Raw genomic sequence first — 21,606 nt, 5'->3', positions numbered from 1 at the left:
AAACACTGAGTGGACCGTACATACCTGGTTTGGATCACATGCTTTGAACACATGGCATGCCATCTCAGACTCTGGGTTATCGGGTTGACTTCTGATAAGGTAGGCAAAATAAGACAAATCATGGCTGTTGTGGATAAACCTGGATATAAACTGTGCTTTGTGCTCGAATATGAACACGGACGGGTTGCTGCTGTTTGCGGGCACGCAGCGAATCAGTGGGGGCGAGAGATACAGCTGAACTTCTCTGGCCTGTGCGGGACCAGACTCGTTCTTCTCACTTTTCCTCCGGATCTCCGCCAAGAGCCAGGGTAGCATAGGCAGCGTGGTCCGCCTGTCCAGAGAAGACCAGCCCATGTACCAGAGTGCAAATCTCTTGTCTGTCTTTTGATTACTGTCATTATTCCCTTTGCCATCCTGTCCCTCCATCTCTCCAAGGACTCCGGGACAAAGACTTTAGTTGCTTTATGCAACAACTCCGTGCCTTTACACCGCTAAATGCCCAAATAAATACATGCACGGGTCAGTATTGTGCAAAAGCAGCTGGAAACATCTCCTGGCGCGTTAATGACACACGGGTCACTCACGCTTTAGTCAAAAGTGCGCAAGGATCGTGTTGTCCTGGAGAGCTTAAGTACAATAATAAAGGCTTTTAAGATGCAGCGAGGATCTAAGCTTTTATTCCAAGGTCAGATCACTGTTTAAAGATTAAAAGACATCCACTCAAAGGGTCTGAAGGCTTGAATAATCCTTATATTAAGTTAGACGATTCGCCTGAGTGTATCTATACACAACTGCTTGAAGGAAGCGCGTTTTATTCCTGCAGATTTCTCGAGTCCCAGCGCTTCGGATTGTGGTCGCCGCAGCGGTCAGACGCCTCCTGCGTGAAGTTGCAGATCAGCTGGAGTCCTTTAAAGTCGTTGCACATCACTTTTCAGTCGTTATTGTGTCATTTCACGCCGTTGGAGAACAGAGAGTGCTGTTGTTCCAGGAGGAGTGGCCGCAGCAGCCATACGAGAGGCGTTCACTGGAGCGAGCAGCCGCGTGTGTATGTGTATGCGTGGATCTCTGGCTCCCCTGTCTTCAGGAAACACACGGCACTGGCCTGACTGAGAAAAGCAAGTCAACTTTATTCGTGCTTAGGGTATATAAGTTTTAGTTTGCACACTTTTTACTCCAATGAATATTTCATATTTTTAAAAGTCAGCTTCTTTGTAGTCTACAAAACCTATTAAACACCGTTTATTGCCTGTGGGACTTTTTGTGACAACGTGCCCCAGTTGTGAATATGGGGTAAGCTGCCTCAATGGAAATTACCATTAAACATAAACACAATTATGAAACACAAAGCAATTCATGAAACAGTAACCTGTCATCACTAACGTCTATTAAATCTTTATTTTGGCCAACAAATATTGTAATTAATATATAAAAGAATATGCATTTGACCAGGGCGGTTCTAGGGTGGGTGGATATCCGGGTTTAGCCCAGAGACATTAATGTATGTATCAGAATACATGGGATACACAAAATAAAATGCAAAGAATGTTACATTGACTACTATTGTATAAATAATATTATGAAATATGATGTTTTAAATGTAAAATTGAGAACACAGAAATATGAAATAATAGGAAAAAAAACAGAATAATACTTTTAAAAATGAGACTAAAGTTACCAGTAGGTGGCAGCAAGCCAGTGTCTGAATGACTGAGTCGTTCAATTATTCAATCAATTTGTTCAAAGGGCTGATTCATTCAGAAACAAGGTAAACTGTTTTTAGGAATGGGTCAGTGAATCCCTGATTCACGGAGGAAAAAAAAAAAAAAAAAAAAAAAAGACCACATTTTTCTGTGATTTAAATCACTTAATAACTTCTTATTTATTGAATTTTGTAGCCCTGACACTTAGTAAAGTCTGCCGCAGACCAGGTTAAATGCTAACCAATCTGTTCATATAATCATTCTAAATGCATGTGTGTGCCCTATAAAGTCTAAGCATATAATACACCATGATTAAAAATCTATTTTGTTGCTATACAGTAACAATAATCTACTTTTGACAGATGATGAGATTGGTATTATGAATTTATGGGTTACAGTAAGTTAAAAAAAAAACTGCTGGTTAGGTAGGTTTTGATGCTGGGATGCTGGTTTATGCTGGTCCTTTGCAGGTCCTTAGCTGGTTTAAGCTGGTCCTGGACCAGCACATGACCAGCTAAGGACCAGCATAAACCAGCAAAGGACCAGCATAAACCAGCTAAAACCAGCATCCCAGTATCACAACCTACCTAACCAGCTGGTTTATTCAGCAGGGATATAAATACACACACACATATATATATATATTTGTGTGTGTGTAAATATTTGTTACATATATGTATGTGGTTGTGTATTTTTATATACATATAACTATACACAGTACATACACATATATTATGTAAACACAACTTTTATTTTGAATGGGATTAATCGCGATATGTTACTTCTATTTAATCTCAAGCCAGATGTATGATCGCATGAACACTTGAGTCAAAGGTACACTCTGTCCAGAGTTTACTGTGGACAAAGCATTCTTTACATTTCTATCAAACAAAGGGTGAGGTTCAGGGTGTGTTTAGGGTGAACACACCTGTAAAATTCTATGTAAATCAATGGTATTCTATGCATGTGAAGGTTAATTTGAGCAGTATTTTTAGTAATATTAAAATTGCATGTGTAGTCATTTCTACAAGTATAGTGAGCTGGAAACACACCTCATATTTACTGCCACGTTTTTATATAAAACTGTACTGCACACACACACAAAAACTCAATGGCGCCCTCTGCTGTCTCTCAAAGCCGTAATGGATTTTGATGTAATATTGGACACTTTTGTTTTTGCCCCCATTTTTCAAGGGCTGAACTCAAAGATCTAAGATTTTTTCTATGTACACAAAAGGCCTATTTCTCTCAAATATTGTTCACAAATCTGTCTAAATCTGTGTTAGTGAAAACCAGTCAGTATCCGGTGTGACCACCATTTGCCTCACGCAGTGCAACACATCTCCTTCGCATAAAGTTGATCAGGTTGTTGATTGTGGCCTGTGGAATGTTGGTCCACTCCTCTTCAATGGCTGTGCAAAGTTGCTGGATATTGGCAGAAACTGGAACACGCTGATCCAGAGCATCCCAAACATGCTCAATGGTTGACATGTCTGGTGAATATGCTGGCCATGCAAGAACTGGGATGTTTTCAGCTTCAAGGAATTTCGTACAGATCCTTGCAACATGGGGCCGTGCATTATCATGCTGCAACATGAGGTGATGGTCGTGGATGAATGGTACAACAATGGGCCTCAGGATCTTGTCACGGTATCTCTGTGCATTCAAAATGCTATCAATAAAATGCACCTGTGTTCGTTGTCCATAACATATGCCTGCCCATACCATAACCCCACCACCACCATGGGCCACTCGATCCACAACGTTGACATCAGCAAACCACTCACCCACACAACACCATACACACTGTCTGCCATCTGCCCTGTACAGTGAAAACCGTGATTCATCCATGAAGAGGACACCTCTCCAAAGTGCCAGATGGCAACGAATGTGAGCATTTGCCCACTCAAGTCGGTTACGACGACGAACTGCAGTCAGGTCGAGACCCCGATGAGGACGACAAGCATGTAGATGTGCTTCCCTGAGACGGTTTCTGACAGTTTGTGCAGAAATTCTTTGGTTATGCAAACCGATTGTTGCAGCAGCTGTCCGGGTGGCTAGTCTCAGACGATCTTGGAGGTGAAGATGCTGGATGTGGAGGTCCTGGGCTGGTGTGGTTACACGTGGTCTGCAGTTGTAAGGCTGGTTGGATGTACTGCCAAATTCTCTGAAACGCCTTTGGAGACGGCTTATGGTAGAGAAATGAACATTCAATTCATGGGCAACAGCTCTGGTAGACATTCCTGCAGTCAGCATGCCAATTGCACGCTCTCTCAAAACTTGCGATATCTGTGGCATTGTGCTGTGTGATAAAACTGCACATTTTAGAGTGGCCTTTTATTGTGGCCAGCCTAAGGCACACCTGTGCAATAGTCATGCTGTCTAATCAGCATCTTGATATGCCACACCTGTGAGGTGGATGGATTATCTTGGCAAAGGAGAAGTCCTCACTAACACAGATTTAGACAGATTTGTGAACAATATTTGAGAGAAATAGGTCTTTTGTGTAAAAAAATCTTAGATCTTTGAGTTCAGGGGGAAAAAACAAAAGTGTTGCATTTATAATTTTGGTCAGTGTATTTCAAATCACATATTTACATACTGCATACTACGTAGTATACGATGTAAACTGTGAAACCTTTATAGAGGCTGAATCAGGTCATCCTACGGAATTTTAAACAAAACCTAATCGAACGTCATCCCTACGTTTAATCATTGTGGTCACTGTTCATCAGGTGTGACACATTCAAAAGCACTAAACAAAATACAAAATCAAAGTCAATATTTTTTTATTAATGAAAAAAATAAAACAAATTCATGTTCATGAGCATCTCATACATGTAATTTGTAATTTAAAAGTGGAAAAACAATTAGAGATGTAACAGGAACAAAATTAATGTTTCCTAAAGGCACTAAAGACCGTTATAAAGATCAATAATAATGACAAATGGAAATTTATGATGATCCACAGAGGGAAAAATCGAACATTTTCTTACATAATATCATTGTTTATTATGATAAAACAAGAACTTTAACCTTGTAGCTACTGTAACAGTAGAACAAAAAATAAAGGTTCAGTGCGAAATTCAACAAATTTACATTGTTAAACTATTAATACTGTACTTAAATGTAATTATTTGGTCATAGACAAAATGGTTCACAATCACTTCTGTAAAAACCACACTCAGACAAATATTAAACAGTCTCTAAAACAGAGGCCATTTCCTTGAACTGCCTGTAGAAGTTCTGAGGGACAAAACAACATAAAGAGAATAAATGAATGCAGCAGTTCAGACACTTCAGACAGTTACATGAAAATGCATACTTCCATACCTGAAACTGCTGAACTGTCATCTCAAAGGATTTATATGACATCTCCCCTGATGTGTCCGCAATTTTCATCAGAACAGAGATGAATGGGGAGTTGAGGGATCGGCAGGTATCTGAGCTCACTGCCATTCCAAGCTTCCACTGAATATCTACAAGCTAAGAGTGAAGAAGCTTTAACATCAAAAACTGACAGAGAATAGTGGTTAACCGATGTTTACACTGTAAACAAGAATTATGTGACACACCTGTCCAATACTGGCCATTGTAAGGAGCTCCTGATGTGCATGTAGAAGAGCACCATGCTCAGTCCAAAGCTTGTGCACCGACTGTAGGGTTGGTTTGGACCATTTACTGCTGCATTCAGTCAATTTACTGACCAAGACATCTGAACTAAGATTGCTTTTTGCAGCTAACCTGTTTAAATACATATTATCATAAGTTGAAACACAACAGACACATCAAAAATGACAAATCAACAGGTTGAAAAGTGCATTGTAAATTCACAAACATTTTACATTAATGACATTTTGTCCTCAAAAAGATAATACTTTACCTAAAATAGTGGGACATCAGTCTTATAATATCTTGAACAGTATTCTGATCAAGGTTTATCCCAGCTCTTTGAAATGTCTGTGTTAAGGAAATAAAAGCATTGCAAAGCCATAAAAAGCAAGTATGCATGCTTAATTTAAAATATGTTTACAGGGATTACATTTTTGTGAACTTACATCACATGTTTCAATCAAATCTACTGCTCTGTTCTGATCCTTTTGATGAACCAGGATTGAGTGAAGCTGTAAAATTAACCAAGCATCAGACTAGTCAACACAACACCTAAAAATAATACATTCTGTAAATAGCTAGATGATAATATGATCTATGACATGTTGACCACACAATGTAATGACACATCTTACTGTTTCTGCAAACAAATCTGTAGGGAGTTGTTCAATTTTTTCGACCACACCATCCACACCTACAAGAAAAAACAAGCAAATTGTAAACACTTATCAGAATTGCATCGTTTATTAATGCTAGGTCATATCAATGTATTATTATGTTCTGTAAAAAAAAGCACCCAGTGTTACACTGCATATGATTTATATCGAAATATATATATTAACATCTGTACAAAAGGTTAATTTTGACTTGCACAGAATGGGGTTTAACACACGTTGCTGCTTTGCTCTTTACATATGCATGAAAACAGAAACAAATTCTACTCACCAGTTGACAGATCCAGCCCTAACATCTTCGACAACTATCGCAATATTTACCATAAAGCAACTGCATTCACCACCATATGCTAAAAACGAGTTTTTAAATGCGAGTCTGTTTTATAACATCGATTAATAATGTTTACAATATCTACTTCTGTAAAAGCAGTTCCAGACCGGAAGTGATAAATCGTATTGAGATCTCCTTTCAGAATAATAGTACAGTCGGCTTGTACTAGGTACTATCGGTCGGTGTTGTGAAGAAATAATTCAGAAAATGAAAAGGAATAACTGAACAAAACAGTTGTACCAAAAAGGTGGATATCCAAAGTGCATCTGATGTAATCTCATAAAATGAGTAAAAAGTCTAAAATACCTCGTTTCTTTGACATCTTTACTAAGCTTAAAGTTAAACTTAATCATTGTTTACAAAAAAAAATTAAATCCTATATTAGTTATAGTAAATCTGAAGAGATGAAAGTTGAAGACCTGATCTGTGCTTTTGCATAAAAAAAGACAAAATTTCCATTCAAAAAATAAAAGATTAGTATTTAGTTAAACAAATAATGCATTAAATAAGTGCAAATGTAATTATTATGTAATTATAGTGTAAATATTATGTCAAATGATTAATATTATTTTTATATATGTAATGTAATGCTCTTATTTTGAAAAATCCTATCTGTCAGTTCTCCCGGAAGTCGGAGTCACACCTCTGGAAGTTTTGTATCGTCGCGGGTTTGTTCATATCAAGGATGGCCGTGCAAACGGAGAGAGGAATCCCGCTCAGTGCGGTACGAATGTTTAATTCATTCATTTCTTTTCCTGCCAGGTGTAATTAACGCGTGGTAGTAGGCACCATGCTAATAGACATGTAATGGTAATACATATATTCAAAAGTTTACACGTAATAAGTTCTCGCATTGTTAGCATGTCATTGACAGGCTGACGAACTATATGTCATCTTAAATAATCAATGTGTTTTCTCTTAACAATGAACAACATATATTTTCACAGTGTGTGGAATAACGGCATGTGATCGTTTGGTGTCATGATCATGTCTTTGTTTTCTTGTGACGTATGTGTTTGTCGTCCTATCAGAAAGGCTCAAAAATCGGATATTGCTTTCAGTTTCGTTTCTCTGCCAAAGGGATTTGCGTAATTAAGCATGAATACAGTTATGTATTCGTTCCACCTTAAGACGTGACGCGAGAGTGTCTTTAAACTTTTTGCGCTAAAGGTCCATCAGCCCCTTTGGTGTGACATGCAGCTCACCATTAAAATTGCTGAGAAACAGCGGCTCCAATTGGACAAAATAAAATGATACACTAAAACTCTTCAAACTTTGTATTTTGATAGTCCAGTACATTATATGCCAGGCCTTAAAATTAGTTTCTTCTGCTCACCAAGCCTGCATTTATTTGATCCAAAGTACAGAAAAAACAATACAATTGTGAAATATGTTTACTATTTAAAATAACTGTTTTTTTTTTTTATTTGTATATATATATTTAAAGTGTAATTTATTCCTGTGATTTCAAAGCTGAATTTTTAGCATCATTACTCCAGTCACATGATCATTCAGAAATCAGTCTAATACTCTGATTTGCTGCTAAAAAACAACAACAAAAACATTTCTTTTCATTATTGTTGAATTAGTGTTTTCAGGTTTGTTTGATGAATAGAAACTCCAGGCTTTCAAGTGGTATAGTGTATAATGTTACAAAAGCTTTTTATTTCAGATAAATGGTGATTTTTGAATCTTTTTATTCATCAAAGAATCCTGAAGAAAATGTACTCATCCATTTTAAATATTGATAATAATAATAATAATAATAATAATAATAGAAATTCATGTTTCTTGGACAGCAAATCAGCATGTTAGAATAATTTCTGAAGGATCATGTGACTGGAGTAATGATGCTGAAAATTTAGCTTTGATCACACAAATAAATTACATTTTAAAATATATTAAAATAGAAAAAAAGCTACTTTTTTACTTTCTACTAATGTTACTGTTTTTGCTGTACCTTGGATCAAATAAATGCAGGCTTGGTGAGCAGAAGAGAATTCTTTAAAAAAATCTTCTTTACAAATCTTACTGTTCAAAAACTTGTAGTGTAGTTTTGGTAGTGTAACTCTTTAAATAGACAAATTCAAATGACTGACTGTCCTAGGTGATTTTCAGATTAAATACATTAAATATTACTTATTCATGACTTTGATATATGATACAGAAGAGAAAAAGGTATTCTTCAGATTTTCAGTTGAAGAAGTCCTGCATTCTGTGTAAAAAAAAAAAATATGTTGTGAAGAAAAAGACACACTCTTGAAAATCATAACGAAACTGAGACTTTGTCACAACTCTGCCCACCTTGGAAATTTGTTAGGAATGACAATAAAAAAGTAGAAAAAACTGATATGTACCATATCAACACTTAACAATAACCTCTGAGCTCATGGTGGGCCTCTCATAAAAGCTTTAAGCTTCATCAGTAAAAATGTTCTTTAAAGAAATGTATTTATTTTTATTTTTCCATTGCCTAATTATTTTTTTTTAAACAGCTTTGAACAAGGCTCATTAAAATGTTATGATTTATGAAGAGCTTTAAGAAAAGATCCTATGATAGATGTATAATTACTAATGAAATAAAAGTGTTTTTTTTTTTTTTTTAACTCCGAACTAAACAATTTTGAATCAAGCCAAAATGGGAGACAAACAAATAATGGCTGTTACAAACCTGCAATCTGATAATATGAAGAAAAAAAATATTTGTAAGTCCAGATCGACAGCTTTATAAAACACTGCATAGTTCCATAAAATGCATTTTTAGTGTTTACTTATAAACTTACCTGTGTCTTTGATTTTTTTTTTATAGCTTAATCCAAAGTTCCTTCACACCAACTCCACCAGCCACACCTGGCCCTTCAGTGCTATTGCTGAGCTGATAGGTGAGCGGAAACTTCTGATCACTCATTGTGATATGTGTTTAGCAGTTTTGAACAATGGATGTGTGTCCTACATTGTTAGATTACTATGGACTTGTAACCTAGTTTCCCCTATTAAAACATATCCCTGCCTGATGACATTAAGTACTGTGAGTAATAAATAATGTGAGTCATTTTCTTGCATTCCGTGTATTGCTCAAAGACTGCTAGCCAGTGCTAAATAAGGAAATAAACGACTAATTATTTTTCATTAGTGTTCAGGGCTATTTCAGTAGAAAACTACTCAAACTCAAATAAAAATGTGTATATTTTAAATATTTGTTTTCTACCTTAGACAATGCTTACGACCCAGATGTGAGTGCCAAACAGTTCTGGATTGATAAGACAGCAATCAGAGGTCATGACTGTCTAATTTTCATGGATAATGGAGCAGGAATGGGTTACGATAAGATGTACAAGATGCTCAGGTGGGTGAAGACAATACGTTGACTAACATACATTTGGGTTACGTGATCCTTAATAAATCATTCTAATATGATGATTGGTATTCTAATTGGTATTCAAGAGACCTTTCTTATTTTAATAGCAGATTGTTAATTAAGAGTAGAAACTTTTTTTTTTTCGTGATTCTTTGATGAATGGAAAGTTTGAAGAACAGTATTTATTTAAAAAATATAGAATGCCTTTTAAACATTATAAATGTCTTTTACCATTCAAAAGTTTTTGAACAGTAAGATTTTCAGTGTTTTTTAAAGAATTTTCTTCTGCTTGTCAAGCCTGCATTTATTTGATCTAAAATACAGCAAAAACAGTAAACTTTTGAAATATTTTTACTATTTAAAATAACTGATTTCTTTTTATTTTAAAATGTAATTTATTCCTGTGATCAAAGATAAATTTTCAGCATCATTACTCAGTGTCACATGGTCTTTCAGAAATCATTCTAATATGCTGATTTGCTTGTAAAGAAACATTTATTATTATTATTAGTGTTATTATTATTATTATTATTATTATTATTATTATTATTATTATTATTATTATTATTATTATTATTATTATTAGCAAAATTTAAAACAGTTGAGTATTTTTTTTAGGATTCTTTGATAAATAGAAAGACCCAAAGATAAGCATTTATCTGAAAAATAAAGCTTTTTTTCTGAAGGATCATGTGAATGAAGTAATAATGTTAAAAGCTTTGAAATCAAAGGAAGAAATTACATTTTAAAATGTATTCAAATAGAAAACAGTTATTTTAAATAGTAAAAATATTTCAAAGTTTGACTGTTTTTGTTGTACTTGGTGAGCAGGTGAGCAGAAAAGACTTCTTTAAAAAACATTAAAAATCTTACTGTCCAAAAACGTTTGACTTGTAGTGTAAACTTACCATTGTTCTGTAATATTTTAAAATACTGAGATGCTTTGAAATCTGATATGCAATATGGTGCTAAAGAAATATTTCTTATTATGAGTGTTGAAAACAATTTTGCTGCTTAATATTTTTGTGGAACCGTAATACATTTTTCAGGATTATTTGATGAAAAGAAGGTTCAAAAGTCTTTACTGTCCCTTTTGATTAATTTAGGGCATCCTTGCTGAATAAAATTTTAATTTCTTTGAAAAATGTTTTAATATATAATATGGTTGTGTTCCTCTCCCTCTCAGTTTTGGTTTCAGTGACAAGGAGACTATAAATGGCCATGTCCCTGTGGGCCTCTATGGCAATGGATTTAAGTCTGGATCCATGCGCTTGGGGAAGGACGCCATCGTGTTTTCCAAGAATGGAGAGTCCATGTGTGTGGGCCTTCTGTCCCAGACGTATCTTCAGGAGATACATGCAGAGAATGTCATTGTACCCATTGTGCAATTCAAACGCGTCGGACAGTCATATATCCTTACCTTACAAATGAGCAAAGACAAGATGAATAAATGAATGGACTAAAAAGGATATAATAGAATATTTGTCATGATATAAAGAGATGGAGAGGGTATTAGAGAGATTATATTACATACATTAGGGGTCCAGTGACTGATTTCTGTTTGCATTTGATTGTAAGTATGAGTTTCAACATTTGTTGTTTCAGCATGAATTTATGTTCTCCATGTGATGTCTTTATCCTTGACCTTTCCTTTCACTCGAACCCGAGTCACAACACAAAGCAAGTCTTCAGGATATCCTGTGCTACTCCCTGTTCCAGAAAGAGTCAGAGCTGCTCTGTGAGCTCAATGCCATCAGTGCACACTATAACACAGAGTCCACAGGAACACGAATCATTATCTGGAACCTCCGCAAGTGAGCATGAAAAGATCATGATGATGTAGTTCAGAGCAGTGTTTGCTATTACCAGTGCCATTCCCTTGAGCTACCAGGCCAAGGAATGCATAGATAAAATGTTTCAGGATTTTTTTTTTCCTTCTACAGAACATCCACAGGCAAATCTGAGTTTGACTTTGACACAGACCGCTATGACATCCAGATTCCATCTGAAGTATATGAGAGTGAAAAGGAGAAATACAAGCAACCGTGTCGCTCATTTCAGTCAAGCCCAGAGAGCGACTTCTCCCTGCAGGTGGGTACTTCTCCCTCTAATGTTGAGGAGTTCTAACACGTTCCATTATCAGTGTGTCTATGATGACAGATATCACTTCAATATGCATTACAGTTAATAACTGAAAATAACTGTAATATGTGTATGTATGCATGTTATCTTTTTCCAGGCGTACTGTAGCATCCTCTACTTGAAGCCCAAAATGCAGATTATCATTCGTGGACAGAAAGTGAAAACCCAGCTCATCTCTAAAAGCCTGGCATACATTGCAAAGGATAGATACAAACCCAACTTTCTAAATGTATCCACACAATCACAAAGGAGCAAGCTGTGAATTTCATACATAGTGATAACTTTTGGAAGTTTGGAAGGTGTTACATTTTAAAGAAAGGAGAATTTGGTTTTTGAACATGAAAGCATTTTGGCATAAACCTAAGGTGTTTTATGAATTCATGGTTCAAAGTATTGTCATTAAAAAAAGATCATTAAACCAATTTCTAGTCAGAATACCAACTCAATGAATACATACATGGTGAGCTTCCCTTAAGTCTTTTCTTCTCAGAGAGAAAGCATTCCTATCACATTCGGCTACAACACCAAGAGCAAAGAACATTACGGAGTCATGATGTACCATAAAAACAGGCTCATCAAAGCCTATGAACGTGTTGGATGTCAAAACAAGGTGATTATTTAAACTTGTAATAAATTCATTCATTAATTTCTTTATTTTTTGCCAAAACACCCCCTTTACCACTTTCTTTAATGTGACAGTAAGGTTTTATAGGTTATTTTACTATTTAGAGTATCAGGATGCAATTTTAATCTTGATTTTGTATTAGGCAAATGAAAAAGGAGTGGGAGTCATTGCGGTGATTGAGTGCAACTTCCTCAAGCCAACTCACAACAAGCAGGACTTTGACTACACAGAAGAGTACAGGTGAGTGTGATGCTGTACAGTTGGATTATAGCATAAGTTTAGAATATTGTTTTTTGTTAGTGCAGGGGTGTCATGCTCAGCTCCTGGAGGGCCACTGTCATGCAGAGTTTACAGGGTTTTTATGGGGTTTGGAAAAGTATGGGAAAAAGAAAGATATATTTAGTTTTTTTATAGTAAATTATTGTACAAGAAGTGAGGTTTCATGGCAGCTCTTTACTGATTCTTTAGTGATTTTGGGTTTCTTTTCATTATATTCTTAGCACCGTATTACATAGCCTCAAGGACCTTTGCAAAAATAAAAAATATATAGACTTTTATGTGCACACAAGAAACCATTAAACTTAGCATATAGGACGATACACACTGAGCCACCTATTGTGCAATCAGCCCATTTCGTGGTGTGGTTTCCACAGACTATGCGTTAAAGAGACCTAAGACCTTGAAATATGGCATACCCTAACGAAAGCCAAATTTTAAACAATTTTTTTTTACAGTACCAGTCTTTTTTATAGACCCTTGAACTGAATGGTACATGCCATCACCCCATTTCGTGTTGTGGTTTCTCCGCTGCCACAGAAGATTTGTTAAATTCGACATTAGGCCTTAATATTAGAAGTACTACCATAAGAAAAGACAAATTTTGAGCAAATACTTCTCTGTTAATTCATGTGCATGTACCTTGTTTTATTCATAGTAAAATGGCAGTGATGCATAAAAGAAATATATAAAACTATTTGTTATTTTAGGGGCTTTGTATGTTGCAACAGAGAAAATCAATACAAATAAAAACAAATATAAAGATGAAAATAATGCTGTAAACCTCCAATAAATTGTTTAAAGGAGAAGTCCACTTCCAGATTTACAGATTCACCACTTTGTCATCCAAGATGTTCATGTCTTTCTTTCTTCAGTCATAAAGAAATTGTTTTTTGAGGACATTTCAGCATTTTTCACCATATAATGGACTGCTATGGTGCCCAAAGTTTGTAAACGATACAATGTTTTTTTTTTTCCAGTTAATGACAGTTAGGGTATGTCGAAAAACATCTCATGTTTTTCGACATACCCTAACTGTCTTATACGAGAATACACAGAGTTCACGCAGAGTAAGACAGGACAAGCGTTTGAGATTAAAAAGTATTTAAATTTTATTCTTTATGGTGAAAGTATTTTTTTTTTTAATGAAAATAAACAATCATTTCACTAGATAAGACCCTTCTTCCTTGGGATCGTTTACAACTGCATTTGGGATCGTTTGAAGCCGCATTTAAACTGCATTTTGGAAGTTAAAACTCGGGGCACCATAGCAGTCCATTATATGGAGAAAAATGCTGAAATGTTTTCCTCAAAAAACATAATTTCTCTACGACTGAAGAAAGAAAGACATGAACATCTTGGATGACAACATTATCTGGTGAGTACACTATCTGTAAACTCTTGTTCTGAAAGTGGACTTTAATAATCAAATTTAAAAAATGTATAACTCTATGATATTACGCTGTACCCACATTAATCAAATGGTTCGGAAAACGAATGGATGGAATTCATCCGGCACGACCCTTACAGTGTATTTTGCTGTATTTAAAGGGATATTTTACCCTAAAATGAAAAGTACCCCATGATTTACTCACCCTCAGGCCATCCTAGGTGTATATGACTTTCTTCTTTCAGATAAATATAGTTGGAGTTATACAAAAAAAAATGTCCTGGTCCTTCCAAGTTTTTAATGGCTGTAAGTATTGGTCAAGATTTAGAAGCAAAATAAAGTGCATAAATCCTGGAACGGTGTGGAGTACTTTTTATGATGGATGGACGCACTTTACTTTGTTTCTAAATCTGGACCACCATTCACTGCCATTATAAAGCTTGGAAGAGCCAGGACATCTTTTAATATATCTCTGATTGTTTTCGTCTGAAAGAAGAAAGTCATATACACCTAGGATGGCTAATGGGGTAGTTTTCATTTTTGTGTGGACTATGCCATTAAGGGTATAGGGCGCGATTTTAAACACAGCCTAAGACATTAGGAGTGCTGGAAACCCAGGCAGGTATGTTGGAGTTGGTTGGAGCTACAGTCTGCAGTGGCCCTTCAGAAGCTGAGTTTAAAATGTGTGTTAGTGTATATACTCTCTGGACCATATACAGTTCATACACTATATGGTTAAATAAATTACATGTTAACTGTATAACAAGAATTTGCATTTGAAATGTTTTGACTAATTATTAATATTTTATTTTGTGAGAACATTTGCTATTCAGCGTTTGATTTTTGATGAGGCAGGCAGGGTTACAGACAATTCAGGTAATTTCAAAAATTGCCCGAACCTTTGTTTAGTTCTGTTCTCATACTGGACTAACTAAATAAACAAGTTCTTTACTGTTTGATTTAGTAATAGTCATTTTACAAGTTTTCAGGAGAAAATGTTGTTTTCTAAAACAGGTGATCAATTATATAGCAGTCTAAGCTGTTTATTTTTTGTCCACGCAGGAGAACTATGCAAACTTTGGGTGTGAAACTAGAAGAGTATTGGAAAGCGATCCGTCATAAGAAGGGATCAAACCCTAGTACAGTACCTATGGAGGATATCCCGTTAGTATACACTCACACGCACCTTCAAAACATTTCATTTGTTTCTTTTTCCATATAAAACCCTTGTTTCTTGTTTAACGTAAAGGAAGCGTCCTGATCAGAACTGGGTTCAGTGTGATGAGTGTCTGAAATGGAGAAAACTTCCAGATGGCATCGACATGAATAAGCTCCCTGAGAAATGGTTCTGTCGATTTAATCCAGACCCCCAGTTCAGGTTTGTTTAATCTAACTTTTCATTGTTTAGCTTTTAAAACGTTTAACCTCCAGCAGGACTCAAGCAGAAGGTTCCTAAGAGATTCATAGAATTATTTTACAGCTTGTCATATTTTTGTGCTTTTGTATTATCCATTAATATTCTCCAAAAAAAGACTGCCTCTGAAAACCTATGACAATGAAACAAAAAAATCAATGACCTGCTTATCTGATTGAAATAATATTAGCAGTATGAAAACAATAACAACAATAACTACTGAATAAAATTACAGGGGTCAAATTACTGTAAATTACAGTTTTTGCTACATGATACATTTTTGTTTCATGACCTTTGAAATGATAACAATTACATAATCATCATAATTTATTGAATTACCCATATGGTTTTACTAGTGAATTAGTAACTCAATAGTTTTTATATCTACGTAACTGTAGTATATTACAGTTATATTTAATTGTTTTTTATAATATAACAGAATGTTATCATCCATTGGTGTGGATGCTAATATAGTTATCACTAGTGTGAAACAGACTTTCTCCTTTTCCAACAAAGCAACCTGTGACCGTCTGACCTTTTTTCTCCTTTTTGGATTGCATCTTAGAACAGACATCATGTACACACATTAATTTCATTGCATTTTGAGCAATGTATCATTTCTAAACATGTGATGTAGATGAGCTATGTGTGTGTGTGCATGCATGTGCAAATCTTTAAACATGTCCCAGCTCAAACAGCTGTTCTTTCTACATTCAGGCGATGTGAAGAACCAGAAGAAGCAGAAGATTCTGAAGATGAAACTTCAGAGTGCCTAAAAAAATACAAACAGCAGTGAGTGGAAAATGTTACAACTATTTATTTATTTTGTTATGTGAACGTGAATGAATAGATTCATTGTATTACCCAAGATATTAATAAGATAAGCCAGTGATTTGTTCAAAAAATGGATCTGAGATACCAAGTGTAAGGAGTCTGATACACTGATGTTCTTTGTTATGTTGACACAGTGAAAGAAACCTCAAAAAACAGCAGGAACAGCAAAGAACTCAGGTAGTAATATCTTTCTGGATTTCTCCATCCACTGGTGGTGTGTTTGTTGCTTGTTACTCAGATTTCTTTCCTCTTGTTTGTAATTTATTTATGGATTTCTCTGCATTAGATGGAAGAAACCAGGTTGAGGCAGGAACAGCAGAGAAATGCAAAACTGCTTCAACAGAATGTGGCTCTGAAAATGAAAGTTGACCTTGTGCGTCATCTCTATGAGAAAGTATGTTTTTGTTTTTTTAAACTAAGTCATAGTTAAGCAGTTATAAGTTCCTAGAACATACTGAACTCTTGGCCTTCCTTTTTGCTTCCATAGTCCCCTTCCTCACCCAGATCACCTACGACCGCTTTGACACCGATGAGCCCTTTCAGTGCAGTTCCCCTTTCACAGTCTGGTGAGGCTAAATTTTGTGTGCTTTTGTTTTAAATAAAGAACCTAAATTGGTTTATTAATATTTTGTGTTTTAACAGCTTCTAGCCCCTCGGATAGCATGCCAGTGATTTCAAATGTCATGTCCCTCTCCACTCCTAAAAGGTATGTCATTCTTATTCTTTCTTTCTCTCTTTGTGTTTCCATTTATTCTCTCTTAAAAAATGAATTACTCACTAAGTCATTAATTACTCACCCCCATGCTGTTCCAAACCCACGAGACCTTCGTTCATCTTCACACAAGTTACAATATTTTTAATGTAATCCGAGAGCTCTCTGATCCTCCATAGACAGCAAGGGTCCTTCCAAGTTCAAGGTCTAGAAAGGTAGTAAGGACATTGTTAAATTAGCTAATGTGACATCAGTGGTTCAACTGTAATTTTATGAAGCTACGAGAATACGTTTTATGTGCAAATAAAACAGAAATAATGCCTTTATTCAACAGTTCTTCTCCTTGAACGTGAAAGAACCCTTGCTGTTTATGGAGGGTCTGAAAGCTCTCGGATTTCATCAAAAATATCTTAATTTGTGTTCCAAAGATGAACAAAGGTCTAACAGGTTGGAAACAACATGAGGGTAATTAATGGCATAATTTTCATTTCTGGGTAGACTATCCCACACATCATGATTTGAAACCTGTCTTCTACAGAGCAAAGAGAAGTCTAGGTTTGTCCCAGAGCCAAACTGCAAAAAGAGCAAGAATATTACATGACTACAGTAGCAACACAGCAGACAGTCCATCAACATCCGCAGCTACATCAGATGTCTTAGCCTCCTCACCTTTGGGGTTCACAGACAATGATGGCAATAATGTTGATGAAAACAATGTAGAGAATAGTGACGACGATGACGTTGTTATTGATGAGACACACAGCACGCCAAGACCCAAAGCCTTTGACCTTTCTAAGGTGAAGATGGAAGAAAAGACCAGCGATGATGCACCAGGATTATATATGGAGTGCAGTGATCAAGCTGAAACTGAAAACACGGGAAAGGAAGCAGTGGAACCATCGACTTCTACTGGCCAAACAAGCATTACAACTCAAACAGAACGTTTGATTGTAAAGGCGGAGGAAGACGAGCAAGCTGAGATCAAGAAGGAGAAGATTGAGAATGATGCGAGAGGGATGGAACGGAGCACTGCTGATGTGGGAAGCGGCACAGAAATCAAAACCCCCATGGAGGTTAAAAGATGTACTAGCGTAGAAACGTCCAGACCAAATCTTGAAAAACTAGAGGAGATATCTAAGGAGAATAAGATCAGTTTTGAGCAACATGCAAAGTCAGATGTAGAAAACCAGGAAGATATGGCATCAACTTCCAAGACCCCACATTTCTCTGACATAGAAATAGACCTGATGCCAGCCCATGAAGCGCAGAAGCAGCAGGATAACCTGCTCGATCTCCTGGAGGCCACAGCCCAGGAGAGAGATGAATTGAAAGAGCAAGTTCAACAGAAAGAATTCAAACTGTTGGAACTCACCATAAAGAAAGACTGCAGCCATCAGAGCATCCAGACAGATCCATCAGAGGAACAGCACTATAAGGCTCTCTACTTAAAGGCCACACAGTCCAACAACAAGCTTATGCAAGAGAGGGATGAGCTAAAAGTGAAACTGGAGGAGTTGAAAATTAAAGCTGAGAAAGAGGCACAGGACAAGGTGTGTCAAGACCGGTCGAAAGCTGAGGGGGAGGGACACTCATCAACAGCAACTGGTTGTGAAAATGTAGATGATGAAACGGCTCTTCAAGTGGACTTTCTTCTAAGGGAGATAGATAATCGCAACACCGAATGTCAAGAACTGAGAAGCAAGGTGAGGACCTGATATTTTTGACTTTCTAAATTCGTGCAGCTAATAAGAAATGACAGTAATCAATGCTAAAAATGCCAGTGTGAATTTCCAGCCAGTGAGCGTAATGGACCTTTCTCACATTTCCGGGTTTCTCATAGCGGAAGTCTTCATAGTTGGGTAAAATCTGAGAGCGATGAATGGGAGAGTACCACAAATATATTTTTTGCATTCCCATTTGCTCAAATAGCAAAAGAAAAACTATACGATAAAAAAAAATTATGCTAGACTGATATCGGCAGTCAGACGAGAGAAATGTATCATCCCAAAATGTATCAAATTTATCGTCCCTCCCATAGACACGGCATTAGACACACCCTTGCATAGCGTTAACTAGTTTTTTTGTAACTTGATGAAAAGGTGATATAATACAAAGTATAGTGTTATAAATGTACATACTTATTTTTAATCAAAATATAAAAAACTTTAAAGGATTTATGATGATGATGACCATTGAAACGTGTCATCACAGGCTTGTGAAAAGGGTCCATAGAGTTTTGATGCTGTTAAAGCTTCCTTCAACAAAAATTCTGTCATCATTTACCTCGTCATTCCAAACCCGTAAGACCTTCGTTCATCAACACAAATTAAGATATATTTGATGAAATCTGACCCTGCACAGGACAGCAACTTTCCTCAAAAATATCTTAATATGTGTTCTGAAGATGAACGAATGTCTTACAGGTATGGAACGACATGAGGGTGAGTAATTAATGACAGAATTTTCATTTTTGGGTGAACTATCCCTTTAAGAGGCATGATAGGGACATGTGTCCTAGTCCAAAAAAGCTGGACTTTTCTGCATTGATCGGTCAGGCCTAAACTGTGTTTCTTTTTACCTTTCTTTGATTCATTACTACCCACAAATTGTATACTCGAAGTTGGAGAGCTTGGAGCAGGAGAAAGCTAACTGCGAACAGCTGCAGAAGGAAGTAGAAGAGCTGAGGAAACAAAAAGAGGAGTGGAGCAATGCAAGAGAGCAAGAGACTCTGCAGGACATTGACACCAGTTCACAACAAACATGCAGCAGAGGCACAGCTACAAACCTTGTGAATGGGATCAAAAATGAAGGAGAGGGTCAGAACACAGTGACACCAACAAAGTAAGAGTCTTGTTGACTTGTTTCAAATGTTTTTTTAGTGGGACACGCTAATTAGGAGTCTCGTTTTAATGCACTAAATCTGCTCTCTCTCATTTCTGTCATCAGGTTGAGGGAGCTGAGGTGCAGCATTGCCCGTTTATTGGTCACTTTCGTTCCTGCCCTGGACCTCGACCAAGTGAACTATGACTGTGAGGTCATAGATGAGATTTTAAATCAGGTCATACAGGAGATTTCGCCCTCTGAGACCACTTTTACTTAAAGCCAGCTTTAGGTTATTGTTCTGTGCATGGAGACAAAACGTTCAAATTTTATTGCACTCTTAATAGATACTATTAAATTGTTAAGTTTTATTTATTTTCATGTTTTCCCTTGCTGTTCTTTGGGCAAGTTTTACATCCTTTTATACATTCTTCTTCTTTTGGTTATTGGAATAGAATTGTTGTTTCAAGAATAACACTTCACCTTTCTGTCACAAAAACTTAAGCTTATTAAGCTTACAAATGTTGTTTAAGTTTTCTGTAATTTTTCAGATACGCAATTGGGTGTATTTCTGATACACAATGGTTCTAATATACACAATAGTGAGTGGATAACAGTTGTAATAAATGCTACTCAAATTGTGTACAGGCAGTTCTGTGTATAAAATTGTACATAATGCTGTTTTTGAAAAAGTTTAATTATAAAATAAATTTTATATTTGTTTGATTAAAAATTGTTCTTTCTGTATTTCTTGTTCACAGGAGATATAGATCACCAACATTATTTTATTTATGTTGTTACATTATTTTACAAAATAAAAAATAGTGGTTATCTACTTCAACTCTTTTCCAAACAGATGTCTAAGTTGCCACATACACTACCAAGTTTTTTAATGTTTTTCAAGAAGTCTCATCTGCTCACCAAGCCTGCATGTTGATCCAAAGTACAGCAAAAACAATAATATTGAGAAACATTTTTACTATTTACTAGGCCCGTAGCCAGGGGGGGTTCGGGTGGTTCGAACGACCCACCCCATCCAGTCAAAGGTCCGGAATTTATGTACGTTTTTTTTTTTTGTTTTTTTTTTTTTTTTTTTAAATAAACAAGTGTTCTTTTAAATAACAACGCACTTTTAAAGCCATAAAAAGTATTAAATAACTTAATAAGTATAAGAAAAGTCTTAATTATAATTTCAAGAGGTCTTAAATTTGGGGGCGGAAAGACAAAAATAGCGTTATGGATTAAATGTGTTTAGTCGTTTGAAGCGCGCCACACGGACCGTTTATCCGCGCGGATCACAGTTCAAACAGCAGCGGAGCGTTTACTAGAGCAGAAGCGTTTACTCGCGAGTACTAATGAGATGCAGAGTGAAACGCTTGAATTCGGTGAAGAACACAATGACATGGCGATTTAAACAGATGAAACAGCGCTGACAAACAGCAGAAACACTGTGCGCATCGATAGTCAGAATCATTTAATATGGATTATTTTTACTGTAACACTGACTGCACTATGGTATTGCGGCAGAATTGTGGGACATATCGAACTGTGTTACATTATTATGTAGACATGTATTAAATCTATTAAAGGAGTAATGGAATATAATTACAGTATTTTGTGATTAATAGCGTTTGTGCATTAATACTAAGATCACTGTTCTTCATACAAACACCTAGAACCCATGAAGTTCATTTTTATACCATGGTATTGAGGTGAAT

The 21,606-nt window shown here is 36.1% G+C and overlaps 3 protein-coding genes across 7 annotated transcripts in view; 1 reads left to right on the top strand and 2 right to left on the bottom strand.

Annotated features, from left to right (window-relative positions):
• The window catches only part of tbc1d4 (TBC1 domain family, member 4), a 40,596-nt gene extending 39,543 nt beyond the window's left edge, over positions 1-1,053 (bottom strand). For 3 of the 5 annotated variants that reach the window (XM_051118798.1, XM_051118800.1, XM_051118799.1), the window contains exon 1: positions 25-1,053. In XM_051118798.1, coding sequence (XP_050974755.1) covers positions 25-426 — 402 coding nt within the window. In that variant the 5' untranslated portion in view covers positions 427-1,053. The remainder of the gene's footprint in view (positions 1-24) is intronic. The other 2 variants (XM_051118801.1, XM_051118807.1) reach the window with 1 other exon arrangement.
• A 3,419-nt stretch (positions 1,054-4,472) lies between these two features.
• commd6 (COMM domain containing 6) lies at positions 4,473-6,442 on the bottom strand. The gene is made up of 7 exons (XM_051118828.1): positions 6,258-6,442; positions 5,948-6,006; positions 5,759-5,824; positions 5,584-5,660; positions 5,276-5,444; positions 5,034-5,186; positions 4,473-4,946 (listed from the first exon to the last, which is right to left on the bottom strand). The coding sequence occupies exons 1-7, from the start codon at positions 6,280-6,282 to the stop codon at positions 4,896-4,898; spliced, it is 600 nt and encodes a 199-aa protein (XP_050974785.1). The 5' UTR covers positions 6,283-6,442; the 3' UTR covers positions 4,473-4,895.
• A 513-nt stretch (positions 6,443-6,955) lies between these two features.
• Positions 6,956-20,615, top strand: morc3a (MORC family CW-type zinc finger 3a). The gene is made up of 19 exons (XM_051118809.1): positions 6,956-7,041; positions 9,127-9,199; positions 9,531-9,663; positions 10,862-11,085; positions 11,333-11,489; positions 11,619-11,766; positions 11,915-12,046; positions 12,308-12,427; positions 12,585-12,682; positions 15,171-15,272; positions 15,358-15,486; positions 16,240-16,314; positions 16,491-16,533; positions 16,643-16,750; positions 16,844-16,922; positions 16,999-17,062; positions 17,607-18,771; positions 19,689-19,909; positions 20,015-20,615. The coding sequence occupies exons 1-19, from the start codon at positions 7,003-7,005 to the stop codon at positions 20,166-20,168; spliced, it is 3,264 nt and encodes a 1,087-aa protein (XP_050974766.1). The 5' UTR covers positions 6,956-7,002; the 3' UTR covers positions 20,169-20,615.
• The last annotated feature ends 991 nt before the right edge of the window (positions 20,616-21,606 follow it).

The sequence above is a fragment of the Labeo rohita genome, chromosome 9, assembly GCF_022985175.1.
Source record: "Labeo rohita strain BAU-BD-2019 chromosome 9, IGBB_LRoh.1.0, whole genome shotgun sequence".
NCBI classification, from domain to species: Eukaryota; Metazoa; Chordata; class Actinopteri; order Cypriniformes; family Cyprinidae; genus Labeo; species Labeo rohita.
This window is presented reverse-complemented; position numbering and strand designations above follow the sequence as displayed.